We start from the raw sequence: 27,353 nt of genomic DNA, 5'->3' as shown, positions 1-27,353 counted from the left end.
CTCGTCTGTCAAGCAAACGCATCGACCTCTTTTCCAAGGCCTGCCATTTGCTTCGGAAACAGCTTGTGCTTCCTCCTGATTGGTCCAGCCGCATGCCTTTCACGGTTGTTCTACCCAATCACCGACCTCTGCGCGGCCCTCCCATTTCCGAGCTCCTCGATTGGACCGTGCTTTTGGCCCCGCCCCACCAAGGCCTTGCGCCGGTTGTCGATTGGCTGCGTGCGCCCGGCTTGCGCCCCCTCTCCACTCGCAGGAGGAGTGAGCGCCTGAGGCAGGCAGTGCTGGGGAGGTGTGAGCAGCGTGGAAGGAGCCGGGATGGGGGCCAGGCTGGTGATGCTGCTGCCGCTGCTGGTCCTGCTCTGCTCCCTCGGGGGGGCCTTTGGGGCAGGTAAAAGGAAGGGGTTACCAGGGGGGAGGAGAGACCCCGACGCTGAGGAGGGGAAGCGGTGGTGTGAGGGGTCCATGGGGAGGGGGTCTGGAGGGCCCTCGGTGGGACTGTGCTTTCCCTTCCCTTGCTCTGGGAGGGGGGAACGAGGGAGGAGGCCACAAGGAACGGGGGAGGGTTCGTTGTGGGTTCTGGAGGGAGACCCGAAGCTGGCTTACTATCCAAGAAGGGGGGTGACTCTTCCTTACACTCTGCCTTACACTGTGGCTTAAGAGGAGGGAAAACGGGGCTCTTCATAGTATACCAGTGGGATGTGTGGTGTGTGGGGAGGCAGGTGAGGCAGAGCCTCCCCACTGGAGTCTTTCTAAACAAAGACAAATATATAAAGTTCCTGCTTAGTTGCTCCTTAAGTTGCTAGTAGGTGCTTATGTATGGTATACTATTTGATGCAAAATTCCCTTTAACAAAAATGGGGGGGGGGAATTGAACTTGCCTGGCCTTTTCTTATACATGCTAGTTTTTCATATGTAGAATTCACTTGTTTTGAGAAGCATTGTCATGTAAGCCCTGTCTTCTGAGGTAGTACTACCCAGATACAGGTTCACTTAGGGGAAATTAGGTTCCAGTAGTGTGGAATGCACTACTTTTTTCCTTTTTATGATTTTATTTTTTTAAGTACCCTAGCATAGTGTTTCTCAAACTGTGGGTTGAGACCCACTAGGTGGGTCACAAGCCCATTTCAGGTGGGTCCCCGTTCATTTCAAAAATTTTTTTAAATATTTTAGACTTGATGCTACCATGGGATGTGACTGCATTTGGGGAAATGTTACAGACTTGTACTTTTAACAAGCTACTATGTATATGCATTTAGCAGTGATAGTCAGTGGGACTTACTCCTGGGTAAGTGTGGGTAGGATTGCAACCTAGGATTGTTAGAAAGTCTCCTGCTTGATGATGTCACTTCCGATGGGTCCTGGCAGATTCTCATTCTAAAAAATGGGTCCTGGTGCTAAAATTGTGAGAACCACTGCCCTAGCTTGTTAGAAATATTCAACCATTTCCTGTCTTCAAAAAGTTATAACAATGTAAACTAAAAATGCATCACTTTTTAGAACTGGAAAACTCCCTGCTTGGAGAATAGAGACCTTCTTTCCCCCTCTGTTCTGCTCCCTGCCAAGTTTGGGATAGATTAAATCAAAACCTTTACTGACATAATGAAACACAAGCAGGCATTCAACTCAATCAACTTAGCATATAGAGTTTTGCCCTGAACACTCATAGCCTTGTTCAGTCTCAAACTGTGCCTCTGTACCATCTGTTTTAAAAAAAACTGTCTTCTCCATGACTGCTCACTCTCTTGTATATAGAATATACCTAATTTTATCCTGATCTGACCACACAGCCTCCATTTTGACTATACCTGGTCTAAATATTTCTTGCATAGTTTCTTATAAAATGGGTGGTACAAAATCATATCAGAGAGTGACTCCACTCCACCCAATTCTCCAAAGAGCAGCACCTCTTGCAGTATGGTGTTCCATTGAATCTCCCATATAATACAGCTGATGGCATGGCATTACATCTTTCCAGAGCCTTACATTTTTGTGGGCATTTTAGCAGATAAAAGTTCAATGTCAGTTTTCCAATTTTAATAGAAATCTGGAAGCTCATCAGTGAGCAGATCTTATTTGCAGCACTGGGTAGGTCCTACATTTTTATATCTAGTAACCTACACTTTATGACTCGATAGGCGTTGCGTTGATTCGGTGACCCCAAAGTCTGTTGGAGATAATTGGGCAAAACATAGAGATAGCAGAAGCACAAACCAGCAGCTGCAGTGTGTGGTGCTCAGAGCACAGGGAAGGAAACCAAAAAAAGGAGGCAAGACCCAGGGAAGTACCAACACCAGAGTCTATTTACAGGCAGTATTTACAAGTAGAAGGCAGTTCCAGAAATCAGCAAGCAGAGGCAGTCCGGCAAACAGTCCAGATAATCAGCAAATCAGGTATCAATCCAGCAGAGATTCATGCAGCAACTCACACAGTGGAGTGTGCTTGTTGGACACTTATACTCCTGTCAGCCAATGGGAAAGGCCAGGACCTCATCTCTGAGGAATGTCATTGCATCATCCTGGGTGGGGCTTGCAACAGCTTTTCCTATCTCTCCTGGTTCTGTGCAATGACTCAGCACTTTGCCTTGATTGGTCCTTGCCCCATTGTCTGACAGGTATGCTTACATTTGCTTACAGCAGTAGTCTGGTAGGCCTGCCTTATCCAGCCACCAAATTGCCTTACTGTATGGGGCATGTACTGTAACAAAGTCCCATTGCGATACCAATTGATCTGATCTTTTCAAAATAGGCTGACCCTGTAGGGGTGACCAAGTCTAATAAAAGTCCGTAGAGAAGACTATCATGATAGATTCTCAACAGGAATTTCATAGATCTCTTCCTAGTCTCTACCAAGGATTAGTTGCGTAAGAAGCACAACCTGGGTTAAAGGTGTTACCTGATTTACAGAGTTAAGAATTGTTACACACATTTCTTGCAAATTAATCAGAAAATAGGTGTTTTATTTATTTTTACTTTTTGAATTCATATCCCATGTTGTTCTCAACAACTCAAGACAGCTACAGCATTTTTTAAAATAAGAAAAGCATTAAAAACTAGGTTTAAAAAAATTAAAATTTCATAAAAACACAGAAGAGCATGGTTAAAACCCTAAGCATAATCAAAGTCATTAAAGTACATCTTCCAAGAGGGATGAAACATAAAGAGAGAGGGGGCATAATGAACCTCCTAAGAGAGTGGGTTCTGCAGAGAGGGGCCACCACCCAGTAGGCTTTCTTACACATCTACTCTGATTACACTTTGGACAAACATGGGACATGCAAGAGGGCCCCTCCACCGCAGAGGTTAGGATATGGCTAAGTTGATATGGGGCAAGATGCTGCTTTGGGTACCCTGGTTCCAAGACATCTGGGGCCTTAAGGTCATAAACAGTGCTTTGAATTGTACCTGGAAACAAACTAGCATCCAACTGCACCCAAGGAAGCAACCTGGCAATCAATGCAGCTGGAACAGCAACAGCAATTAACTGTCTTGCAGCTATATTTTATAGCAACTGTGGGGCAATCCCATGTAGAGTATGTTGTAGTAATCCAAATGAGAGGTGTTTAAGGCAACAATTCTATACATGTGGCTGGTGCCATTGAACTCAGTGAGACTCACTTCTAAGTCGGGGGTCTCCAAACTTTTCAGCATGAGGCCCGCATCATATATCTGACATGGTGCCAAGGGCCATAAAATTAATAAATTTAAATAATAGATATTGTGCATTAGAGATGGATGAGAGGAGAATGAATTTTGAAAAAGGATTAGGGGAGCAAAAGGCAAAGTTGATTTGGAAGAGGTGGGAATGGATTTTGAAAAGAAAAACTAATTTTGGGGGAATGAATTTTTGAAAGGAGGCATATGATACAAAATCAATATTCTGGGGAAAAAATTGAAGGGGTAATTATTTGGAGAGATTGTGGAGAGCATTAATATGTTGGAGGGATAAAGAGTTGTGGAACAATGGTGTAATAAGTAAACTTGGGAGAAATCTGAGAAATTAATATGTAAACAAGAGAAAGTACATGTTGGATGGATGGGAATGACTGACCAGCAGTCTGATCAGGGTATTGAATGTATCTGGAACTCTTCTCAGGTTTCCAAATGAGTGCTCTCTTGCTCTCTCTGCCTTCAGGGACAATCTTCAGGGGAGTCTCTTCAGCAGAAGTATCTTTCTGCACAAGTGTCTGCCTTCCCAGCCCATCAGCAGGTTGCTGCAGGCCAGAACAGTCAAGCTTCCCCACCATGTGCCGCGGGCTGGATCAGATCCTCCTGCAGCCTAGATGTGGCCCCTGGGCCAGGATTTGGAAACCCATGTTCTAAGTAAACATATATACAGTTGGGCTGGAGCATGGTCAATCACAACCAAATTTGAGTGAGGAATGAGTGCAGCTGATGTACTAGACTAGGCAAATATGGACAAAAGCCCCCCAGGTGTAAGGGCAGGTCCATGAACACCCGAGTTACGAACATTGTCCTTTAAAAGGAGTGTAACCTCATCCAGCACAGGCAAATTCACCACTTACTGATCAGGAACGGCTCAGTCTGACTTAATTTTAATTTATTTGCCCTCATTCATTGTTTCACTGACTGCAGACACCAGTTCAAGGCATCTGCAGCATTTTGCTTTTCTGTTGTGCGAACAATAGAAAACATTGTGGGGTTGGTGATGAGGATTTAACTTCGCAGAGTGTGAGGGATTGATCTGGGTGTTGAAGGGACAATGTGAGATTGCGTGGTGTGAGATAGGGAGGCAAGGAAGAAGTTATTAGAAATGGACTTTGTCAGATGCAAGGGAGGGCACCAGGAAGCAGGTCTCTTGTTATCTGGTGTGCTCCCTGGGGCATTTGGTGGGCTGCTGTGAGATACAGGAAGCTGGACTAGATGGGGCTATGGCCTGATCCAACACGGCTGTTGTTATGTTCTTAGGTGGTAGAGGGGCAAATAGAAAAGGGGATAGATTGAAAGCAGATTATATCTTTTGACTGCATTTGAGGGAAAAATTGTTGGAAGTAAAACTATAGCTGTTCCTTTCACTTAAAGTTCAAAGCACTTCTCTGTCTGGTTCAGGTTGTGTCCACAGATAGCTGGGGGTGAGGGAGACTAGTCTAAGAGAGGTCCTTTTGGTTAAATTATTTTATCCCTGCCCCAAATCTGGAACTTTAGATTTTGTTCCAGAGATATGGAGTTGAAGCGAGTAGTATACCTTTTAATGGGGCTCTTTACAATACCTTCCCCCTTTCTTTCATCTTGTCCTGGGTCTATGAAATAATTCATTAATGGAAAATCTCCCTTTAAAGATTGAACTATAATTTTCTATTTTTAATTCAAAGCTAGCATGATCCTCCTCCCTATTTGTTCAGAGTTTCTTCTTCCTTCACAAGTTTCAAATAGTAAAATCTACCTCTGTACATATGCTGGCTTCTTGCTAATAGCTTATCTGCTGTAGGCAGGAGGATTTCACTAGCTTGCATAATAGCTTAACTACTGTAGGCAGGAGGATTTCACTAGCTTGCGTAAAGCTTGTCAGTTGTAAAAGCAGAAGAGAGCTCCAGTTTCTAGAATCCTTTCAGTGCCTACAGAGTTCTTGGTGATCTCCCAGTGGAAGAACTCGACCATAATGTCTTTCCGACCATAATGTCTTTCCTAGAGATTGTTTGTTTCTAATCTAACCTATCCTTCAGCATCTGTTGGAGTTTATTTAAAAACAAAAAACAAAATCCTGTCATTCATATTGAACCTGAACGACGCGGTATTCTGGTATTTCATTGCATTTTGATTATCCAACTTTCTTTGAAGCAGTAGGGGTCTGAGGGGGGGGGTCTTGCTGTATAAATAAGCTTCAACTTCCTGCAATTTTATTATTCTAAGTCTGAAAACAGCAGGGTATTATGGCAGGGAAAACAAAAGGGATAAACGCATTGTTCTCTAGTTTTGCCAGAATGGGTATGATAGCAGCTGAGATCTATGTGTCCTTTTCAGGCCACATATGGTCTTGAACTGAGAACAAAAACCTGCAGTGTCATTCAAAGTTGGGTCTTGACGCATCATGTACAAGATGACCATTTAGTCTTTGTATTTGTTTATCCTTAAGAATTGGCACCCTCTTTCACCATTCACTCCACTAAAATGTTGTTGCTTTCAAAAATAATCTTCTCCCTCATACTTTATCTTCAAGAAGTAAAGTCCTGTCCCACAAAATCAGCCTCAGTTGTTAGCTTTCAGGCTGTTACCCCCCCCCCCCCGGCAGATTTTTTGTACTTATGCTGCTTAATTTTTTTAAATTATTGCCTATCAATTTAGCATGTTAATCTTTAAAACCCACTGAGGTTCTGTAAGATTAAAAGTCTGCAAATGTAGCCTGGTAGTTAATCATCTCGTATTTAAAGGTCTTTCCCATGAGAGGCTTAGAATCTCTTATACTAGTTAGTTTGGCTCATTGTTCCCCCTTTTGTTGGTTCTGGTCCCCCTGTCAATACTTGTCTCTTACATGATTGTTGGCTGGCATTTCAAGGTGTCTTGCAGTACAATCCTATACATGTTTATTCAGAAGTAAGATCCATTATGTGCAATGGGGCTTTTTGCTAGGTGTTAAGGAGTGCAGTCTAATATATGTGAAATTGTCCATTAACTTTGCATGTCAGTGGTTTTACAGTCGGTTCTAGTTATAACTGAATTTGCTTATTTGCCTCCTATATCTCATTCTTCACAACTCTGTTCTCGTTATCAGTAAATTCTGTGCTAGTGGGGGGGGGTCAGCCAAGCTACTGGCCTGCAGGCGGAGAGGTTGGAGGAGGAGGAGGAGGAGGAGGAGGAGGAGAAGAGACTGTGGTCTCCTTGTGTACAGGAGTCAAGGCCAGCATCATTGGGGGGGAGGGGAAGGAAGGGACACCTATAAGTATACCAGTGGTTCTCAAACTTTTAGCGCCAGGACCCACTTTTTAGAATGAGAATCTGACAGGACCCACTGGAAGTGGCATCAGGCAGGAAAATTTTTAACAATCCTAGGCAGCAATCCTACCCACGCTTACCCAGGAGTAAGTCCCATTTACTAACATTATTAAAGCGTATGCATAGTAGCCTGTTAAAAGTACAGAGCTGTAAAATTTTCCCAAATGCAGTCATGTACCATAGTAGCAACAAGTAGCATCACCTAGTGGGTCTCGACCCACAGTTTGAGAAACATTGCAGTATACGACCGACGGAGGGGATTGCATTAATTGAGTCCGGCCAATAGTACTTCTCATTTTTTTGAAAGTTGTCTGGACTGGGTCAGTTTGCTGCTTCAAATGGGCATTGGTATTGTCCTATGCAGAATTGTCAGACACACTTTTGTCTACTTTCAGACTTGCCCCACTGTCTTGGGCAACATGTCAGGGACTCCATCTGAACCTTCACATCCATGGTGTGGTGGTGTGGTCTTTAGAATTCTACCTGACGGCTGCTCTGGGGCTGAGTAAGCCAAGAGGCAGATGAAAAGAAAGGGTGAAACAACGCCCTGCCCACTGCTGAACTCTGAGGCCTCATTGCTGGGTCAGCAACCTTCAACAAATCAAGGGATAGCCAGCAAAGAGGTGGAAAATGTAGGAGGTGTTGTTGAGCCCTCACTATCACCCAGCCCCAGAGACTTCAAAGTAGGATTCAGGTTCAAAAGTTCAGAGAGTGTATGTTGAAGAAGGTCCCCTGGAACCTAAACCCACTTTCCTTATACACTCAGTGATTCAGTATCTGCTAATTTGGAATCCACTAGGTTTTCCAGGAATCTAACCCTAGCAGATAATGAGAACCGACTGTATTTATGTATGTAGACTTGGTATGTAGACTTGCGTGTCTTACAACACAATACAGTCGTGCGGTGCTTAGCAACAGGGATGCAGACTGGCACCCCTTTGCCAAGCTAGGCTTGATGTTCAAGGGGAGTGGTGCTCTGGAGGCTTTTCCTGGGAAACCGGAAGTCACATGTTTTTGGCCAAAACAACTAGTCTGAACCTCACAGAGTCAGTGCACCGATGCATGCTGCCTCTGCGAGGCTCAGAAAAACCTCCAGAGGTGAGGGGAGTGCAGCAAAAAAAGTCAGAACAAAGTCAAATTTGGTTTACAAAGTGTTTATTAAGTGCTCTTTAAAGGCATACATACTGTACAGAGGATTTCAAAAATTTCAAGCACAAAACTTCAACTTTTTAATTTTAAAAATTCGTCTTGCGAAGCACGGCCATAGAAAAATTCATCTTGCGAACCATGGCCTTAGAAAAATTCGTCTTGCAAGTCACCAGAAAAATTGCAAAAACGCTTTCGTCTTGCGAGTTTTTTGGTGTGCGAGGCATTCGTCTTGCGAGGCACCACTGAATGAATGAATAAACCTTTATTAGGCATAGATAGAGAAATCATAAAAGCAAACATAATTAGTCCTAGTCCCGTTTATCAAAAACAGAGTTAAGATACTAAATTACTAATAAAACATTTACAGTTCAACATAAAATATCAACATTTTTGACAAATTACATTAAGAAGGCTTGGAAATCACCAAAAGTAAAAATTTAGAATTTCCCTCTAGCACATCTGGTGAGCAGTCATTTAGGAGACACTTCAGTTTTGCCTCATCCGAAAGCCGAGAAGTGGAGTCATGTAAGTGTGGTGGGATCTAGTGTGCCGAGGACAATAAAAAAGAATGTGTATGATTCATTCAACATTTCCCAAATTACAAGGGCAGAGGCGTTCTTTATATGGTATTTGCCTATATCTGCCTTCTGTGACCTTGGATGGAAACACATTGAATCTTGCCAAAGAGATTGCACGACGTTCAGAGGTTCTGATTGATCAGAATACTCAGATAAGGAGCCATTTGCCCATACTTTAGCGGGATAGAGAAATTAAGAGGGGAGCAAATTCTAGAAGCAAGTTCAAAGAGGTTTTGTGCCTCAATGTCTAGCATTCTTTAATATGCACCACTGTAATATGTAACTTCTTACAATGACACTGTAAGGAAGAGAATTGCTCTGAAGTAGGTGGAACTTTAAGAACATAATTAGAACCCCACTGGATCAGGCCATAGACCCATCTAGTCCAGCCTCCTGTATCTCGTGTTGGCCCACCAGATGCCTCAGGGAGCACACAAGAGAACAAGAGACCTGAATCCTGGTGCCCTCCCTTGCATCTGGCATTCTGACATAGCCCAGGAGGTTGCATATATCCATCATGGCTTGTAACTCGTGATGAACTTTTCTCCAGAAATTTGTCCAGTCCCCTTTTAAAGGCATCCAGGCCAGATGCCATCACCCTGTGTCCTGTGGCAAGGAGTTCCACAGACTAACTACACACTGGGTAAAGAAATATTTTCTTTTGTCTGTCCTTACTCTCCCAACACTCAATTTTGTCCTTGACAGAATTTGTTAACCCACTTGTAGGAGCAGACATTTTCCTTGATGTCAAGACCATCAAGTTGGGTAACTTCACTGCCAGCACTGACCTCTGTGTACAAACTGGCAGATTAATGTTTGATCAGGCCAGTCTTTGAGCAGATCATTAGCTTAGCTGCTCTGAGAATGTGCATGTGATGCAGCTTTATAGTCGCCTTCTGGCTCTTCCTGGGGAAAAACACTGAAAGGCTAGAGTTGCAAAATGAAAACTGAGTAACTGTCTTGTGAAATACTAAATATTCTTCCAGAGGTTCTTTTTTGGTGTCTGATCCTTGGAACAGTATATGGCATGGAATAGATGCCTAACAAATAATCACATTAAGTCTTACTAGCCATGTTGGTGTTAATGCTTAAATTCACAGGTTTAAGTCAAGCATAGGAACATACTATAAAGCTGCCTTGCATGTCAGACCTTTAGTTCTGCTTCTGCTGACTGGTGGCTGCTCTTGGCAGAGGCTAAAGTCCTACTACTTTGAGATCCTCTTAAACTAGGGATTGAGCCTGGAGCCTTCATCAAGCTAAGCATGTGTCTGTCATTAAGAAATACTGTACTTCATTCCAATAATAGTTAGAATTTCTTTACCTTTCTGTCAGACTCTGCAACTGATCAACCGCTGTTGATCCCAATCAGATTTTATCTGTCTCTGTAAGCAGTGTTAACCAGTTGTGATTCTAAGGAAGGAGGGGCATGCGGAGATTCAAGGAGTGCCCTGTGGCAGGTAAAGGCAGTCTGAGAACACCGATTATCATTTCTCAATAAAATTGACTTGCTTTATGGGTACCAACAAGTTTATGTTGATGGCAGAATGCTATTTACTGAAAATGCATCCTGTCTTGTGACTATGCCCAGAGTTTACCCTCAGTGAGGCATTAAAGAGTGGAAGATATCATTGGTTTTTTGCTTTTTTTTAAATGATTGGGGTGAGAGTAGAGTGTTTTGATTCTTTGCTTCAGGCTCCAGAACGGAGCCAACTCTGACTATCCTTGTTGCATTGTGAGCATTCCACCCAGTAGAGAAAAATGTACAGCAACTCTGTTCCAAAGCACCTCCTTGTACCAGGCTGGGTGTAGAGAAACAAGATTAAAAAGTCATCTGCCTGATTTTCTTCAACTACTTTGGTATGTTTATCTTTCTTTTGTAGTGCCAAGAGAAAGAAGAGAGCTTAGCCAGTTCTAACTGGGATGGTTGCTGCTTAAAATCTGAACTGCACATAATTGTCCCATGCTTGTGAGGATTTGTTGAAAGTTTATGATGAGTTGCTTTGGATGGCAGTCTATATAAGCTTTTTTTGTTTTCCTGAGCAGGATTGAGGGGCATTGTCCAAAGAAATTCAAATAGATAGCTGGAACTTCTAAAAAGAAAGAAAAATCAAAGCTGGTGGTTTTATCTGTGAAACGACATGGCATTCTGCCAAGACCAGCAGCAAAAAGATGGCTAGTTGCTTTATCTGCCAGATACTGCCTGCAGTCCAGCAGCTCCTCCCCTCAGCAGAGTAGGGAACGTCTGTTTTTAGTTGAAGGTGACTTTACTTTGGAGTGAACAAGCTGATCATGTGTTTTTCCTTGGGGCAGGGTATGTACAAGCTGGGTATAGACAGCTGAGAAACCTACATGTACAACTTATCTTCTGAGAGTGCCCTGCTCTTTTGTTATAGTTCCTTTCTCTATCCTGATCTGGATTTTTCTTTAAAAAAACTAAGCAGTCTTCTACCAGAAACAAACTGAAACTGAACACCCATGAAACTGAGCAAACTGAAAACCGAGCACCCATGGAAGACTTGGTCAAAACTGAGACCAACAACAGAAAATCCAGAGTAGGCTCTGCAACCAGCAGCATGCTGTCTATTTAAGTATAGTGAGCTGGTGGTGTTCTGGGATTTTATTGTTGGTTTTGGAGGGAGGAATGTTAGTTGTATGTGTGCTTCCCCCCATTTAAAAACAAAACCCTCCCTACACATTGAGAAGTAGTGTGGCAGGAAAGAGGGCCAGCTAGAATTTTCTTCCAATGATATGCTGGTTTTTTAATCTTGTAGTGTTCTTTTCCTCCTTGCCTGCCTAACAATTCCTTAAATGCATCTTTGAAAAAATTTAAGAGAGAAAATATTTCTCCTTACCTACCCTGCCCCCTCTTTTTATCTGAAACACAATGTTTGTGTATGTGGTCAAGGTGAGTTATATAGTACTGCTAGGGAAGGCCACAGTTGTAATTGGTCCTTCATCTGCTTTGCAACCTCTTGAACAGACCTTACACCTTTTCTCCCTGGCTATTGGTCCCATTTTGGGGATCTTTGGAAGGCTGTCCTCTGACTTGGCCCTTGTTTCAATACATCTTGTACTACAAACAGGAGTACTATTTTAGACCATCTCCCATGTGGATTTTAAGGTTTATTGGGAACAGGAAATGACAACTCGCTTGTCTAGTCAGTCTGACTTATCCAAGAGACTGCTCCTTTTAACCTTTAGAACTTAGTGGCTATGAAGAAAATTACACTTTGCTTACATGGTGAGCAAATGTTTTTGTTTGGAAAACTAAATTCCAGTTAATGTGGTTGGGATTTACATAGAAACTGCTTAATGGTGTTTCCGCCTCATTCCCCAAAATACTTTGCTGAATGCACTTTGCATAGAAGGAAGTAAAAGGATTTCCCAAGCAGCCATAAAGTTCCCCAAGTCTTTAGTGTGGTGATTTTCCTCTTCCTTATAATTGCTTTTGGAACAGTAGAACTTGAAGAAACATGGGGGTGAAAAGTCCTCTGTAGACCCAGATGGCTTGTTGAAACTATATAATACCACTCATTAAGTGGAAAGAGATCTAGTTAAGTGGTGATTGGCGTATGTGTAGTATTGGGGGATAATGCTGTTAGTTGCAGGCTCTTTTCTTTGGCAAGGAAGAAAAGGCCTTTTATCTCAGATATGCTTTCTTTCTATGTGAACATTTAGTTTCCCAAAGAAATGGGATAGAAATGTCATGTTAATTCTGTGTTTGGAATACAGTTTTCTCCTAGATTTCTGCATATTCTTTGTGTTAATTTCAGAGGAAATCATTATTAAGAATATTTATACACCACTTTTCAATAAAAAAAGTGCACAAAGCTTAACTGTTCAAAGTTTACAGAGCAAATCAAATAACTAAATGGTTCCCTGTCCCAAAAGGGCTCACAATCTAAAAAGCTCCAGAAGAAGCACCAGCAGCCACTTGCAAGGATAGTTACTGATGTAAGAAACCACAAGCAGATTTAATTTGCACATGGTGGAAATGTTTTTGTAATCAAATGCTTCTGGAAAAAGCTTAATGGTATAATTTTTATGATTATGTCTTTAAAAGTGTTGTTGTACCCATTGGAGATCCTTAGGGGTATGTTGACTTTGGTGTTCAGCAGACTTTCAGCAACCTGCTTCTGTCAGCAGCCAACAGATGATTCCAAGAAACCCATAAGCAGATGATGAGAGTAATAATTCTCTTCTATTGTTGCTTCCCCTGCAACTGGTGTTCAGAAATATATTGCTTCTGAACAGGGAGGTTCCATATAGTCATTGATAGCTCTACCTCTCCAAGATGGCCTAATCTTTTAATTATATAAGCTAGTGGTCATTCCTACATCTTGAGGTACTTATGGAATTCACAAATATGCATTGTGTGAAGACATCCAATCTTTTATCTTGAATCTACTGCCAGCTGATGATGACCTCTAATTGTAGAGGTATGAATGAAGGAGAAAAACTTCTTTGTCTTAGAACACAGCATCTCTTTGCTATTGACAAAAACTCGTTTCTAAGTGTCTCAACTAGCAGCCAGTGTCTTTTGAAAATATGTTTTGATGGGACTCTTGAGCCTAGTGAGTTAAGGTCAGCCTGCAGGGTTGCTCCAGACCTCATTCTCTTGCACAAAGAATTTTTCTGAAGTGGAGGCAAAAGTAAACCAAATTTAGGTCTGCTTCAACTATGTGGATTCTTCTCTGTACCATCCTGATTCTGTCCTGCCACTGAACTTTATAAACTGTGCAGACAAACTTTGGACATGCAGACTTTCTTCTAGAGAGCTTGTAAGGTTTGGGGAAGTGATCAGGGTAGCCATTACAACTGTGAAGAACTGCACAGTAGCCTGTGACTACAGGATGTGATGTAACATGCCACACATGTAACAAGCAATTTAAATTTCTCTTGGGGTAAAGTAACCTCATGACTCATTTTAACTAGGCATAAGCCACATTGGGAAGAAGTGGATCAGAGCAATGTTGAGTTGTGAGGGCTTGTACGTCATGTTGACAAATTTTCTGAAATCCCATTGACACATGTAGAACTTTCTGAATTTGTATGTCTCTGACTGGTTTGGACATACAGTTCTAACCCTGCAGATCAGGGTTTTGACCCTCTAGATCAAGATTTTGTGATCTAGATTTTGTTGATCTAGATCAACAAAATGTGATCAACATTTTGTGATCTAGAGGGGGGCCTGTGTACTAAGTTTTGCAGAGAGCCTCCCTGCAGTGTGCAAGCGGCTCCTCCCCCTCCCCTTAGGAGCCATTCACCTCCGTTCCCCCGCCACATGGCTCCCAAGGGGAGGGGCAGGAGTTGGAGATTCAAACCCAAGTGGCACAAATCTAGGAACGTCCACAGAAAGTTCCAGTATTCCCACTTTTCCAACACCAAAAATTGAGCGAAAGACAAATTGGCATGATACCACACCAGTTCCTCACCTAGGGTAGGGACCAGGCTTCAGGATTACATGCAGTCCTGACGTAATTTTGTGCATCCTGCAGACTTGTCTCCCAAGGCTAGTCCTTGGAATTTGTAAAGAAACAAAGGGACAAGTTCTGGCAGATCCCAAAATCAAGGGATGCAAACAGACATGCAGCTATGCTAGCAGCCATAGATCACCTGCCTCCTATTGGGGTGATAGATGCTGTTCCCTCTGCATAGATGCTGTCCCCTCTGAGAGAGGCGTCAGGGTTTACTTGGTGTTCTTTTGAGTACCAAAACAGAATGGAGAGATGCATGGAATTCGAGATCTAAACTGGTTGAACTGATCTTACAAAATTACAGGAGGTGTCTCAGGTTCTCTTATAAATCCCCGTACTTTCAGTACCATGTCTTTTCCTTTGGGTTAGTGACCTCGCCAAGGGTGTTCACGAAAGTTTTAGTAGTACATAAGAACATAAGAACAGCCCCACTGGATCAGGCCATAGGCCCATCTAGTCCAGCTTCCTGTATCTCACAGCGGCCCACCAAATGCCCCAGGGAGCACACCAGATAACAAGAGACCTCGTCCTGGTGCTCTCCCCTACATCTGGCATTCTGACTTAACCCATTCCTAAAATCAGGAGGTTGCGCATACACATCATGGCTTGTACCCCATAATGGATTTTTCTTCCAGAAACTTGTCCAATCCCCTTTTAAAGGCGTCTAGGCTAGACGCCAGCACCACATCCTGTGGCAAGGAGTTCCACAGACTGACCACGCGCTGAGTAAAGAAATATTTTCTTTTGTCTGTCCTAACCCGCCCAACACTCAATTTTAGTGGATGTCCCCTGGTTCTGGTATTATGTGAGAGTGTAAAGAGCATCTCCCTATCCACTCTGTCCATCCCCTGCATAATTTTGTATGTCTCAATCATGTCCCCCCTCAAGCGTCTCTTTTCTAGGCTGAAGAGGCCCAAACGCCGTAGCCTTTCCTCATAAGGAAGGTGCCCCAGCCCCGTAATCAGCTTAGTCGCTCTCTTTTGCACCTTTTCCATTTCCACTATGTCTTTTTTGAGATATGGCGACCAGAACTGGACACAATACTCCAGGTGTGGCCTTACCATCGATTTGTACAACGGCATTATAATATTAGCCGTTTTGTTCTCAATACCCTTCCTAATGATCCCAAGCATAGAATTGGCCTTCTTCACTGCCGCCGCACATTGGGTCGACACTTTCATCGACCTGTCCACCACCACCCCAAGATCTCTCTCCTGATCTGTCACAGACAGCTCAGAACCCATCAGCCTATATCTAAAGTTTTGATTTTTTGCCCCAATGTGCATGACTTTACACTTACTGACATTGAAGCGCATCTGCCATTTTGCTGCCCATTCTGCCAGTCTGGAGAGATCCTTCTGGAGCTCCTCACAATCACTTCTGGTCTTTACCACTCGGAAAAGTTTGGTGTCGTCTGCAAACTTAGCCACTTCACTGCTCAACCCTGTCTCCAGGTCATTTATGAAGAGGTTGAAAAGCACCGGTCCCAGGACAGATCCTTGGGGCACACCACTTTTCACCTCTCTCCATTGTGAAAATTGCCCATTGACACCCACTCGCTGCTTCCTGGCCTCCAACCAGTTCTCAATCCACGAGAGGACCTGTCCTCTAATTCCCTGACTGTGGAGTTTTTTCAGTAGCCTTTGGTGAGGGACCGTGTCAAACGCCTTCTGAAAGTCCAGATATATAATGTCCACGGGTTCTCCCACATCCACATGCCTGTTGACCTTTTCAAAGAATTCTATAAGGTTTGTGAGGCAAGACTTACCCTTACAGAAGCCATGCTGACTCTCCCTCAGCAAGGCCTGTTCGTCTATGTGTTTTGAGTACATCTCAGGCAGAGGAGACTGTTTCTTTTCCCTTACCTGGGTTACATTTTTTACAAAGGTGTTGTCTAGGGAACAAGCAGAGCTCAGCACTAACCAGACGGTGCTCTGCCTGCAAGCTCATAGTTCTGTGGTAATCCACTAAAACAGTTTACTGGTTCCCACCCAGATACTGGAACACCTGGGAGTACCTTTCAATACCCACATTTTCCATGCTTTCCTGTCAATAGAGAGATGGCAGAGGATCACAGACACAATATTCCAGGTTCCCTGAGTTGAATGGGCAAATATGATGATGCTGGTTTACCTGCTAGAATTGTTGGTGTTCTGTCACCAGCTGGTCAACTAGGCTCAGTCCCACAACAGAACTCTTCAGACCAACCCTGAAAAGGGATTTGCAGTGGTGGGTGTACAGTGGACAGCTGTCCAGAGGAGTGGGCGTTGAAGACTGGCAACAAGTAATCCTGACCACAGATGCCAGTATATTGAGTTGGGGGGCCCATCTAAATGGCAGATTGATTCAAGTTCATTAGTCCCTTAGGAGATGTCTCAATCTTCTGGAGCTGAGAACTATCTTGCTTTGTTTTTGGTTCAAACCTCATCTCTGCCATTGTCATATTCTACACCAAGACTTATTAAATAATCAGGGAGGCACATGACTTTAAAAAAAAAAAACCACCTCTGGAGAATGGGAGGGTTTGAGCCTACCTGTGAACTCAGAGGGATCATGGCAGGGTCAGTCTACCTGATGCATCACCCCAGTCACTGCAAGGAAAGGGGGGGATGGGACAACAATAGAGCCATCCTTAAGGGTGAGGGAGTAGGAGATCTCTCTCTCTCTCACCTCTATCTTTACCTCATCCAGCCCTGCTCACTATAGGCCTAAGTTGTTTTCCAGTGCCAACAGGTGATATGTTTGTGTTGAAGTGGATGGATGATGTCTCCAGTTGCAGTGTGGACATTCCAGGGGACTGTTCATCATGAATGACCCATTACAGCAGAGAGGGGCCTTTCAAGGCTTTTCCACAGTCTGGGGAATCATGGGAGTCACTCCTCTTCAGGAAAATTCTGTGCAGCTGGCCTGCCTGCCTGAGGAGGAGCTTCCCTTTTGTAGGACTGACCCTGCCAAGGCACCACGGAGAAGGGGAGTTCACAGGTAGGCTCAAACCCTCCCATTTTATCCCACTTACCCTTCAAAAAAATAACCTGACAGCACACATTGTAACCTGATAGCCCTGGCAAGTAGGCTTGATTGAGTGTTTGTGACTTATGCAAAGTCACCCTGTGAATTTCATAGATAAGTGATTATATGCACCTAGGACTCTCCAGTTCTGGTCTACTACATCACATGTCAGACTTCATAACAGCTAAGCATTGCTTAATGTTGTAGAACAGTGGTCTTTAACCTTTTTTGTGCAGTGACCCCAAATACATAAACACATTATGAGATGGGGACCCATTGTCGATCTACTCTTCTCTCCTGGGACCCTATTCACCCATCCCTGCCCCAGTTGCTGCCCATTCCCTACCTTATAATGCCCTTGCAGTACTGTTCATTGTAACCAAATATACTTATTAGAGAGAGCAGAAAAGTTACCATGAAGCCTGGCCCTAGTGAAAGCTACTTTAGCACAATTGCTGAGAACCTGAGCAGGACTGGGATACAAATCTCCTTGTAGAACAGCGTTTCTGGGTTTCGTTGCTGCTGCCATCAAACACATGTAAGTTAAAAAAAACAAACCCTTTTTACTTACATGGGTTTGGTGGCAGGAGTGGCAATAAAACCCAGAAGTGCCGTTCTAATGGCACTACATGTCCCCAATCAGGTTACTACCCACCTTAAGACGGAAGGTTGGGAACCACTTATTTAAAGAATCATCAACAAGGTGGAATGGTAATGTGGTGGGCCATTGAGAGCTACAGGAAGCAGAACTAGATGGGCCTTTGGCCTGATCTAGCAGGGTTCTTGTGTTCTTACCTTTGTGGACTCTGTTCCTTTCAGCACTTTTGAAATATGTTCCAAATCTAGCACTTCCTTTCATCTTTCAGCATGATAATCTCCTTCCATTCCTGGTTATCATGGTTTAAGCAACATTCTGGATCTTTAAAAAATTGGTTTGGATAAGTCTTAGCAAAACCAGACTTTGTACTCAACCTTGCAAAAACATTTCCCAACTTTTATTTTTGCCTTACTACTTACTGTTGGCTTGCACTCAATTTTTACAAGGGCACGTGTATCTAACTGCATGAGATGAGGGGAAGAATGCATGCACTGAAGGCTCTCAAAGCAGAACAGATTGACTAGTACAGAGAAAGTTGGCTAAATACTGTGGTAATAGGAGCCCTGCACAATGCTTCCCAGTCACTATGGCCAGGCTGTGTGCCAGGGGTTATCCAATTTAGGTCAGCTGATTGCATGGGCCATGTGAGGGTGAGCAAAGAAGCAATGTGTTTCCCTTACATGGTGCACTTGAGGACACACTGCTGTTGGGACACGCTCTTTCCCTCTGATTGTAGAAGGTCTTGTTCTTGTGCTGTGGCTTGGATGGATTTGTTGTGAGGGCAAGCTGTTAACAGTAGCTAAACTATGCAACTTCTGGTAGTTGGCACACCAAAGGCTGAGGTGTTCTTTGTTACCTTGTCGCATAATGACCTACCACAAGTTACTTTACCTCTTTCACAGAAGGAGGAGGAGGCAAGCAGCCTGATCTATGCTCCATAGATTTCTGATGTTCAGGTGGGGCTCTTGCACAAGCAAGAGATTAAACTTTACATCTCCAGTATTGGAGTTAAATGAGAAGCCTTTGTTTGTGTGGAGGCTTTGTCTGTTGGAGCACTAAGTGAGTGTCAGGCTAGAGCAGGGGGTCTCCAAACTATGGCCTAGGGGCCACATCCAACCCCCCACAAGATTTTATCTGGCCCTCAGCAACTTAAAATACTTTTATTGCTAACTTTTAACATTTTTGCTCATTATATATCATTTCTCAGTTTAATCACAGCATTTTTCTTTGTACTTGTCACATATCTCTTTTGTTCTGAATCATATCATGCTGATTACAAAAAAGCTCCAAGTAAAATTTATCAATTCATCAATAAATAAAAATGATTTTTTTTGCCACAAAAATGTATTAAAATATACAGTGTGGCCCTCAAACTGAGAAGTTTGGAGGCCACTGGGCTAGAGCTAAGAAATACGTTCCTGTAAGCCCTCTGCTGCAGGCAGGCCCCCGCATCATATGTGCAGTGTGAGCTACATAATGAGAGTTCAAGATTGGCATTGCCTTGAAGCGAAACTCTTAACTAAATATACAGTACAGGTATATCCTTGTCTTGAAGTTACTAATCCCCAATACAGTTTGATCAATTTTATTTAATTGTAGCTCCTTCAATGTACCCCCCCAAAATACTGTCCCCCAGTCTCTGCTAACCTATCTTGCATGTTTGTTGAAAAATTTAAATATATACAGTATTTTCTTATCAGATCTAAACTTGATTTGTTACCTTAAGAATGAAATGCACTATGTATAACTTTTGGCATACTTATGAAAATATAAAGAATAAATGCCTTGGTTTTTATTCAAATAGTAATAAATTTGCCACAATTGGTATTAGAACAAGTTGCTGTAACCAAAGCATTTAATGCTCGCTGTTTGTAAAAAAGGGAAAAACATCTTTTTGTTTACAACAACATTGATGGTTTCTATTTGGATTAAAAACAGTTTTCTTGCCATACTAGCGTTATTCAAAAATGGAAGAAACCATGCAAAAACCTGCTATACCTATTTTAATACAAATAAAAACTGGAGCAACTGTGGAATAAGTGTATGCACCATAAACAACCTCTCTTTCGAACAGCTTCTAGCTCAGGGTGGGAACTGATGGCCAGACTAAATCTGTTTTTTAGCAAAGCTAAAATTTTAATATTAGAAGGCCCAATGTATATTTCCAGACATAGGCCAGTTTCTTGCACAAGCTGAAGATGGAGGAATCTAATATCCAGGCATGAACTTGACCATGCTTATAGTACACACAGTATAGCAATTGTAATTGCATGGTATTGGCCTGTTTTGTTTTTAGAAAGCATTTTGAAGGAAGAAAGGGTAGATGCAACAATATATTAAAAATCTTGCCTTAACATTCTGAAAGAGAATTTCATTTTTTCCCAAAATTCCCAAGTTTTCTGGGCCACCTCTGTCAAGCAGTGGAAACTTGTGTCTGGAGTTCTGTTGCAACTAGTGTTGGTTACTACCACTTGCTTTCCTGTGGCTTCAGGGTTCTGTATCTGTTAACAGTTGCCATATTTTTTTTTGAGGGGGGACAACGAACCACTTTGTTTGCTGTTCCATATTTTAACATTGCTGTTGCTGAAAGAGCATTTAGTACTGTGCTGGCTGGGTTGTACCTCCTAAACATGTCCCAGTTGTATGATCTCTGTTTAAATACTCTAACTGCCTCTGATGTCTGACAAGCTGCTGTGGGATCTTCTTTGGCTAAGGGCACAGTGACCCAATATAAATTGTACTCAATACTCCGTACTGCTTCAAATCGTGAACTGCCTCTGTGATATGACTATTAAACAGAAGTCGTCAGCAGGAAGTGTAAGTGGAGTTTTGCCATGGCTCCCATGTACCATTTTCCGTCTATTTGTATATTCCAACTCCATACATAGGCAAAACTTGAAAAATATGAATGGAAGCTAGAGTGACAGATCCTGCTGGAAGCTTTGGCTTCATCCTGTTTCTCCATAGCCAGTCATCCTCTGTTTTGGACCAGGTGGGGGAGGGCTCTCAGTACTCTAGTTTCCTTTAGTACTTTCTGTTCCTTCTAATAAGAGGCAACAATTGCAGGGAGTGGGTATGTCTCAGTCGGCTACTGTTTGTGCCTTTATAAACAAAATAAACTGCTAATATTGATCTTTGAATGCGCTCTTTTGCACTAACACTTTGCACTAACACCTCTTCGACTCTTAGCTGGCTTTACAAAGTCGCCGCTGTCTCAAAAGAAACTGGCAGAGGACAGTGTGGAACTGCACTGTGAGGCCATCGGCAGCCCCATCCCAGAGATCCAGTGGTGGTTCGAAGGGGCCGAGCCCAACAAGACTGCCGTCCAGCTATGGGATGGTGCCTGGCAAGACCGGGTCAAAGTCAACGCCACCTACAAGCAGCACTCCACCAGCACCATCTACATCGCCAACCTCACGCTCAACGACTCTGGCACGTACGAGTGCCGGGCCAGCAACGACCCCGACCGCAACCACTTGTCGAAGAGCCCTAAAGTCAAGTGGATCCGTTCCCAGGCGAACGTGATTGTCATTGAGCGTGAGTGGCAGCCCTGAGGCATTGGCAGTTTGCTTGGGCATCGAGATGCCTCAAGCTTTGCTACACCTCTGTCCCCTTCACCTGTGTCCTGTGGCTTCCTGAGAACCCATCTGCACCTTCCCAACCCAACTGTGTAGAAATTGGAGAGATTTCCTGTCCTTCTGTGAATACCCCTCACTACCTGATAAGTGATCCACATTGGTCCTGCTCAAAAGCATTGTAACTTCCCATTCAATTTCCTGTGCCTCTTGGAATCTTAAGAGCTAGAATAGCCTTGGTGCCTCCCTGTCTTTGATGTTCCTGTTCAGACATGTAGAATACAGTGACTTGGCTCTGCTTCAAGCAGCATGGGCAAACTCCTTTTCCTTTCAACTTCTCTTACTGCATTTGTACAGGCTTGCTTGTTTAACACTTTACCATCTTGCTTGGGGGTTCACATTGCTGAGGAATGGGCTGGGCAAAAACCCATGTTTTTTGTTGTGACACTTGCAACCATTTTTGAAGTGGTCATTCTGTATCTGTATAATACTGATAACATTGCTAGTTATCTGTGATGTGGATCCAGCTATTTTCCCATACAGAGCTGAAAGTGCAGGTTTTCAAGCAGCAGGACAAAATGCTGGCCTTTTCTTAATGGGAGAAGCATTGAACGAATGTGAAAATTGTCTGATTTTCCAAGAGGAGCATTTTCATTTTTCTCACTGCAGCATCCTTTCAGTGTTATAACTCTGTTTGGGGAGCCCTGAGGTTCCTTGAAAGCTTATTGAGGATTTTGTAATAATGATACCAGCAGTAGCAGATGTTTTTCACCCCCTGCAATGCACAGCTGCAGGAAAGCATTGTATGTATTTTAGGATGCATTGTTGGTTTATATGGGTTGATGGTACAGTCCAGTAAGCCTGGACTGGGCTCCATATGAACAATATGTGCCCCAGAATCCTCCGTTATATATTGAGTTCCAGTGACGAACATTCAGAGGTCCCTTATCAGAGTAATTTGGAAAATGGTTACTTTCTGTGGAGGTTGAAAACCACTGCTGTATTGGTGATTTTAAACTTTCAATCTATATAAAAATAAATGAATCCTATTTAGGGCGAAGAGTATCTTTCAGCCTTGTTGAGTTCCCTTTCACTGTAAAATGAGGGGGTGGTATGGGGAAGTTGGAAGCCATCTTAAATTGTTGGATTTGTGTGGGGAAGAAAGGCTGCAGTTAACTCTGTCTTGGAACTGAAACTCTCCTTGGGTATAAATAACTAACCAGGATATTATGGATACATATTCTCCATATTCTCTTGATACGGGGAATTTTTAGATGTCAAAGGGGAGGGAGTGTATTTGCCTTTTTCTAAAAGTCTGGGGCCCCTAATCTAGGGTGATTTCATTGACATGAAGTAGCTGCTTTTGATCCAGTGTACAGCAAATCCTCGCTTAAAAGTTGTCAATAGGTTTTTGGACGCTGCAACTTAAGCTAAACGAAACCAGTTTATAATGAAACCATTTTTACTGTAGGCGGATTCAGTAACACTCAACACTCCACAAAGCATTGTTGCACTCCAGAATGACTTGCATGCCAGAATGCCTTGCAGGTAGATTATGCAACAAGGTTGAATCTGGTGCAACTTGGAAGTGACTTCTATGATGTGCAGATCAGAAGTTTGAGAACCATTAATTAACTTTAAAATGAAAGTATTGAATGAAACAACTTTAAGTGAGGACTTGCTGTATGTTTCTTTTAAAGTTCACTGCATCCAGTTTTATCCACTACAAAGATCAAGTATAAGGGTGCCCAAACCCCAGCCTTGGGGCCACTTGTGGCCCTGGAGGACTCTCAATGTGGCCCTCATGGAGCCCCCAGTCTCCAATGAGCCTCTGGCTCTCCTAAGATTTGTTGGAGCCCGCACTGGCAACTGTTTGACCCCTCGTGTGAGCTGTGGGATGAGGGCTCCCTCCACTGCTTGCTGTTTCACATCTGTGATGCAGTAGCAGCAGCAAAGGAAAGGCCAGCCTTGCTTTGTGCAAGGCCTTTTGAGCTATTGCAAGACCTTCATTCATTCATATAAGTTCATCTTTAATATATCCATTTATGTAAACTTATGTAAATTCATTCAAATTTTAAATGTAAATTATTTCCCCCCCCCGGCCCCCACCATAGTGTCAGAGATGCTGTGGCCCTCCTGCCAAAAACTTTGAACACCCCTGATCAAGTAGCTACATTGGACTTGCGTATATTCTGGATGCTGTATCTCTTATCTGCTGTCCCTCTGAACTAGTTTTCATCCACATCTCCAGTATGTAGAATGGTACTCAGTGTCCCAAAAGTCTGGTATTTCTGCCCTCACAGGGGACTTTGTACAGTGTTTCAAACATCCTAGTCAAACAGAAGGATGAAGGGCTGTTGGCAGTCCCCTTATCGCTAAACCTGAAGGCCCTGCATAAATGCCCTGTCTTTCCTAGGCCAGCAAGGAAGATTAAAACATTTGGGAGATGCAGCTGTATCTCTGTTTTCCTCTCTTTACTGTAGTAAGTTGCACCTCATTTTGGGGGGCAGATGGGAGTGGTGAGCCAGCTGCCAGTTGCTTGTAGTCTGATTTTGGCCCAAAGGCTGTCATTTGCCTGCTGCTGGTCTACATCTTCAGTACTTGCATAGAACTTGCCTGAGAATCTTGATGAGACTACTGCTTTAGCACAAAACTGTGTATTCAATTACTTGGTGGCCATTTTAAAATGTTCTGTATCTGGGGGTGGTAAATGCCACATGACTACCATGCCACTTGGTAAATGCCTATAATATATTCTGGGGGATTCAGGGTGCCTGGAAAGATGGAGGAGTCTTGGGGAATATACTGAGTCATAAATTATATTTACTCCCAAAGCAAATATTGTGCCCAGAATAAATTGTTGCCACTTGGCCAAATTTTACATGAGCCTAGTTAACTTTCTTTATTCTTATAACAATACTTGGAGCAAACCAGGTCTGAAATAGTGGTGGGTATAGAAGGTTATGCAGGGCTCAGAAATTTCCTCTTGCCACTCCAACCTCCTTAACCCACCTCTGCCTGTAGTTGTTGCTAACCCCATGTGTTTCACAACTATATGACCTGCAAATGCATTTTGACACTTGGATGTTAGAATGTGTGCAAAACCTAGAATTGAGCTGTTGGGCAATGACGAGCTAGCATTTTTCCTATGCCTATACCGTTGCGTTTCAAGAACTGACCAAGCTCCATGTTGTTGTGTGTTCTTTCTCACTGAAAGCTGATGAAAACAGATCATCCTGGCACTGTTTCCTAACCTAACTTTGTTCTCTTCTCAAAAACCAGGACCCCAAATCTCAGTCAGCCCAGAGGTAACCGCTGGCTCTAATGTGGTCATTTCCTGCAACATAACTGACCCACCATCAGCAGTCAAAGGTCACTACTGGATGAAGGGGGAGAGAAAGCTTGAATCGAATGGGACATCTCCAGATTTCGCCTCATTCATGTAAGTGTCTTGGAATTGGGATGAGTGGGGGGGTGTTCAGTATGTGTCAAATCAGCCAGGTACATGCTAGGCAGTGTATCCAGGTGGAAGCTGATCTCAATGCAACATACTGAACCTCATGGTTTGACTTGTGGAAGAGTCCTGCAGGTGCTTGATGCCACTAAATAGAATTCCCTGCTTCTTTTTGCAAAAAGCAGTGTAGTTACAAGGAACTTCAGAGGGAGTTTGAGACCTTGTCCCTACAGAATCATAGCACAATACATCATAAATACATGGGAGAGCCTGTGGCACTGTCCTCTAACCTGCTATGCAAAGCAAAGTGGGCAGGCTATTGTACCAGGAGCTTGTGAACTTGGAACTCATGTTGTTGCTCAGGTTGCTCAACAAAATAGGATTTTCATCTGTATAAACATGTATTGGATTATGTTGTAAATCAAGGGGTTAGAGCAAGGGTTCCTAACTGTGCGTTGCAGTGCCCTGGGGTGTTGCAAGGCGCTTTGCAGGCCACCTGCCTGCCATCAGCAACACCGGGATGCTTCAAAAGGATGATAAGAGGCCCAGCCAGCTCAGCTTCTGCGCACAGTTTCCACATGCTGGGAAATGCCCTCACAACCACCTGTCACAAATATGTACATGTCAGGCCTAGGGTAGAATATGAAGCCTGAACCAAACTAAGTCAGTGTAATGGAGAAGTTGCTAGCTGCAAGAATGTGAGTAAATAAACAAAAGGATTGTTGTCTCTCCTTTACTGACCAGGAAGGTCAGATAACAAGAATTACAACCCATTGGAATGTTTATCACCATAGTAGACAGAGGCGCCTGATCAAGTGTGATGGAGTGCAGCTATGGATCTCTAGTTGGGAGGGGTAAGAACTAGGAGGAGTTGGCAACCAGGCCAACTTCGAGAAGGTTCTGTTCCTCTAAGGGTCTGATTGGACAGTCTAAATAAGTATGAAGTCACCTCAGTACTATTAGCATAAGAAATATAATAATGAGTGCCCAAGGGGTGTGTGGTTTCTTCTTGGACAGAGTTTTTGGGTGCAACATCCTGCACGCGTTTGAGCTCCATTGTCCATCATGGGCACCTGGCCCCATAGGTAGCCCTGGAGCTAAAAGATCTACAAGAGTAACTGACCCAGGTGAGAGATAGCCAGCTAGCTTTATTATTTTATTGCTGATATGTTTCCTAGATGTTAATGCCTCTAGCATTTGCTGCCTTACTGTAACCTTATGTAACCGTATGTACTTAATAAACTAAAATATCTTTTACTAAACTGTTTCATTGTCTGTTGGGGACAAGGGTTCAGAATCCTGCCTAGCCGTTCAGCAAGCTACCAAGTGCTCATTGAGGTCTAGTAACTTGAGAACTGAAGCTCTAATTGGAGAAAGAGCTTAGTGCCTGCAAAGGGATAGAATTAAGCCTAGAGGGTCTCAGTGTCCCTGGACTGAGGCACTGGCACATACAGGGTGGTGGCAGTACTACTGAGCAGAGGGGCCTTGAGGGCTTTAGGATTCGAGAACCAAGAACTCTGAGCACCCCAAACCCCCCTAAGTTTAGGACGCCACCCTGAGCCTCTTATCCTTTGCAGCGCTGCTTAGAGGTCTCTGAACCCAGAAGTAACTGGCAATGATGTCATGGCAGGTCACATCCAGAAGCCACTTGTTATATTTGCAGTGGGGGTGGGCTTGTGACCCCCAGAAGATTAGGAAGTACTGTTTTAGAGCGCCTTCCTGATGTGGTACAACTAAACATGAAAGGAGGCTATTTAGAAATGATGACTAAGATCAGTGTGGCAATCAGTGTGGAAACACTGCATAAGTGTTTCCCACAGTAACTGTCTGGAAGTGAAGTATGCATGTACACAATCTTGAAGCACCACAGCACGTGTGTCTGGAAAATCTGATTGGCCCAGCTTTCCCATATAGGCCTACAAGTGTTGCACCTCTGTTTCCCACAGCAGTTAAAATGTGGTCCTGTTCTTTGTGAGAAACATGATAGCTGCTTGAAAAATGTTAGCGTGGATAGAGTTTTCTCTTACAGTGTGGTGGGTGATCTTAAGTTCTGGCAATAGATTCAAGTCAGACGAAAGGAAGTACTACATTACACAGTATTATGACCAACATGGAGTTCACTGCCATTTAGATGTGAGGGTGGCTAACTTGGAGCACTTTCTAAAAGGATTAGACAGATTCATGGAAGGATAGGTGTATATCCCTAAAAGTAACCTCTGTCTTCAGAGGTGGTACACCTCTGAGTACTAGATGAGGAATGAAACATAGGGGAGGATGTGCTGTTTGCACTTTGCCTTTTGTGCTTTCCAGAGGCATCTGGCTCAGCCATTATTTGAAACTGAATGCCAGACTAGTTTCATCTGATTCAGCAGGGCTGTTTGATATTGGAGGTATTCAGTGCTACAGTTCATGAACCAATCCTTTAGCTTAAACTTATCAGAAGATGTCTGCTGACTGGCACAAGCAGCATCTGTACTAGGGATGCATTTGCTCCTGGAACACACCCATAGAGTTGAGCAGGTGTTGCTCTACCCATGTGGCATCATTGCTGCTGCTTGCATCCATT

General features: G+C 43.3%; 1 protein-coding gene across 1 annotated transcript in view; it reads left to right on the top strand.

The window, feature by feature from the left end:
- Positions 1-315: 315 nt before the first annotated feature.
- BSG (basigin (Ok blood group)) overlaps positions 316-27,353 on the top strand; it is a 39,364-nt gene continuing 12,326 nt past the window's right edge. The window contains exons 1-3 of the mRNA XM_066636405.1: positions 316-388; positions 20,948-21,295; positions 24,616-24,775. Of these exons, the coding sequence (XP_066492502.1) occupies positions 316-388; positions 20,948-21,295; positions 24,616-24,775 (581 nt within the window). The remainder of the gene's footprint in view (positions 389-20,947; positions 21,296-24,615; positions 24,776-27,353) is intronic.

The sequence above is a fragment of the Tiliqua scincoides genome, chromosome 8 (genome assembly GCF_035046505.1).
Source record: "Tiliqua scincoides isolate rTilSci1 chromosome 8, rTilSci1.hap2, whole genome shotgun sequence".
Taxonomy (NCBI): Eukaryota; Metazoa; Chordata; class Lepidosauria; order Squamata; family Scincidae; genus Tiliqua; species Tiliqua scincoides.
Note: the sequence above shows the minus strand (reverse complement) of the source record. Positions and strands in the feature narration are given on the sequence as shown.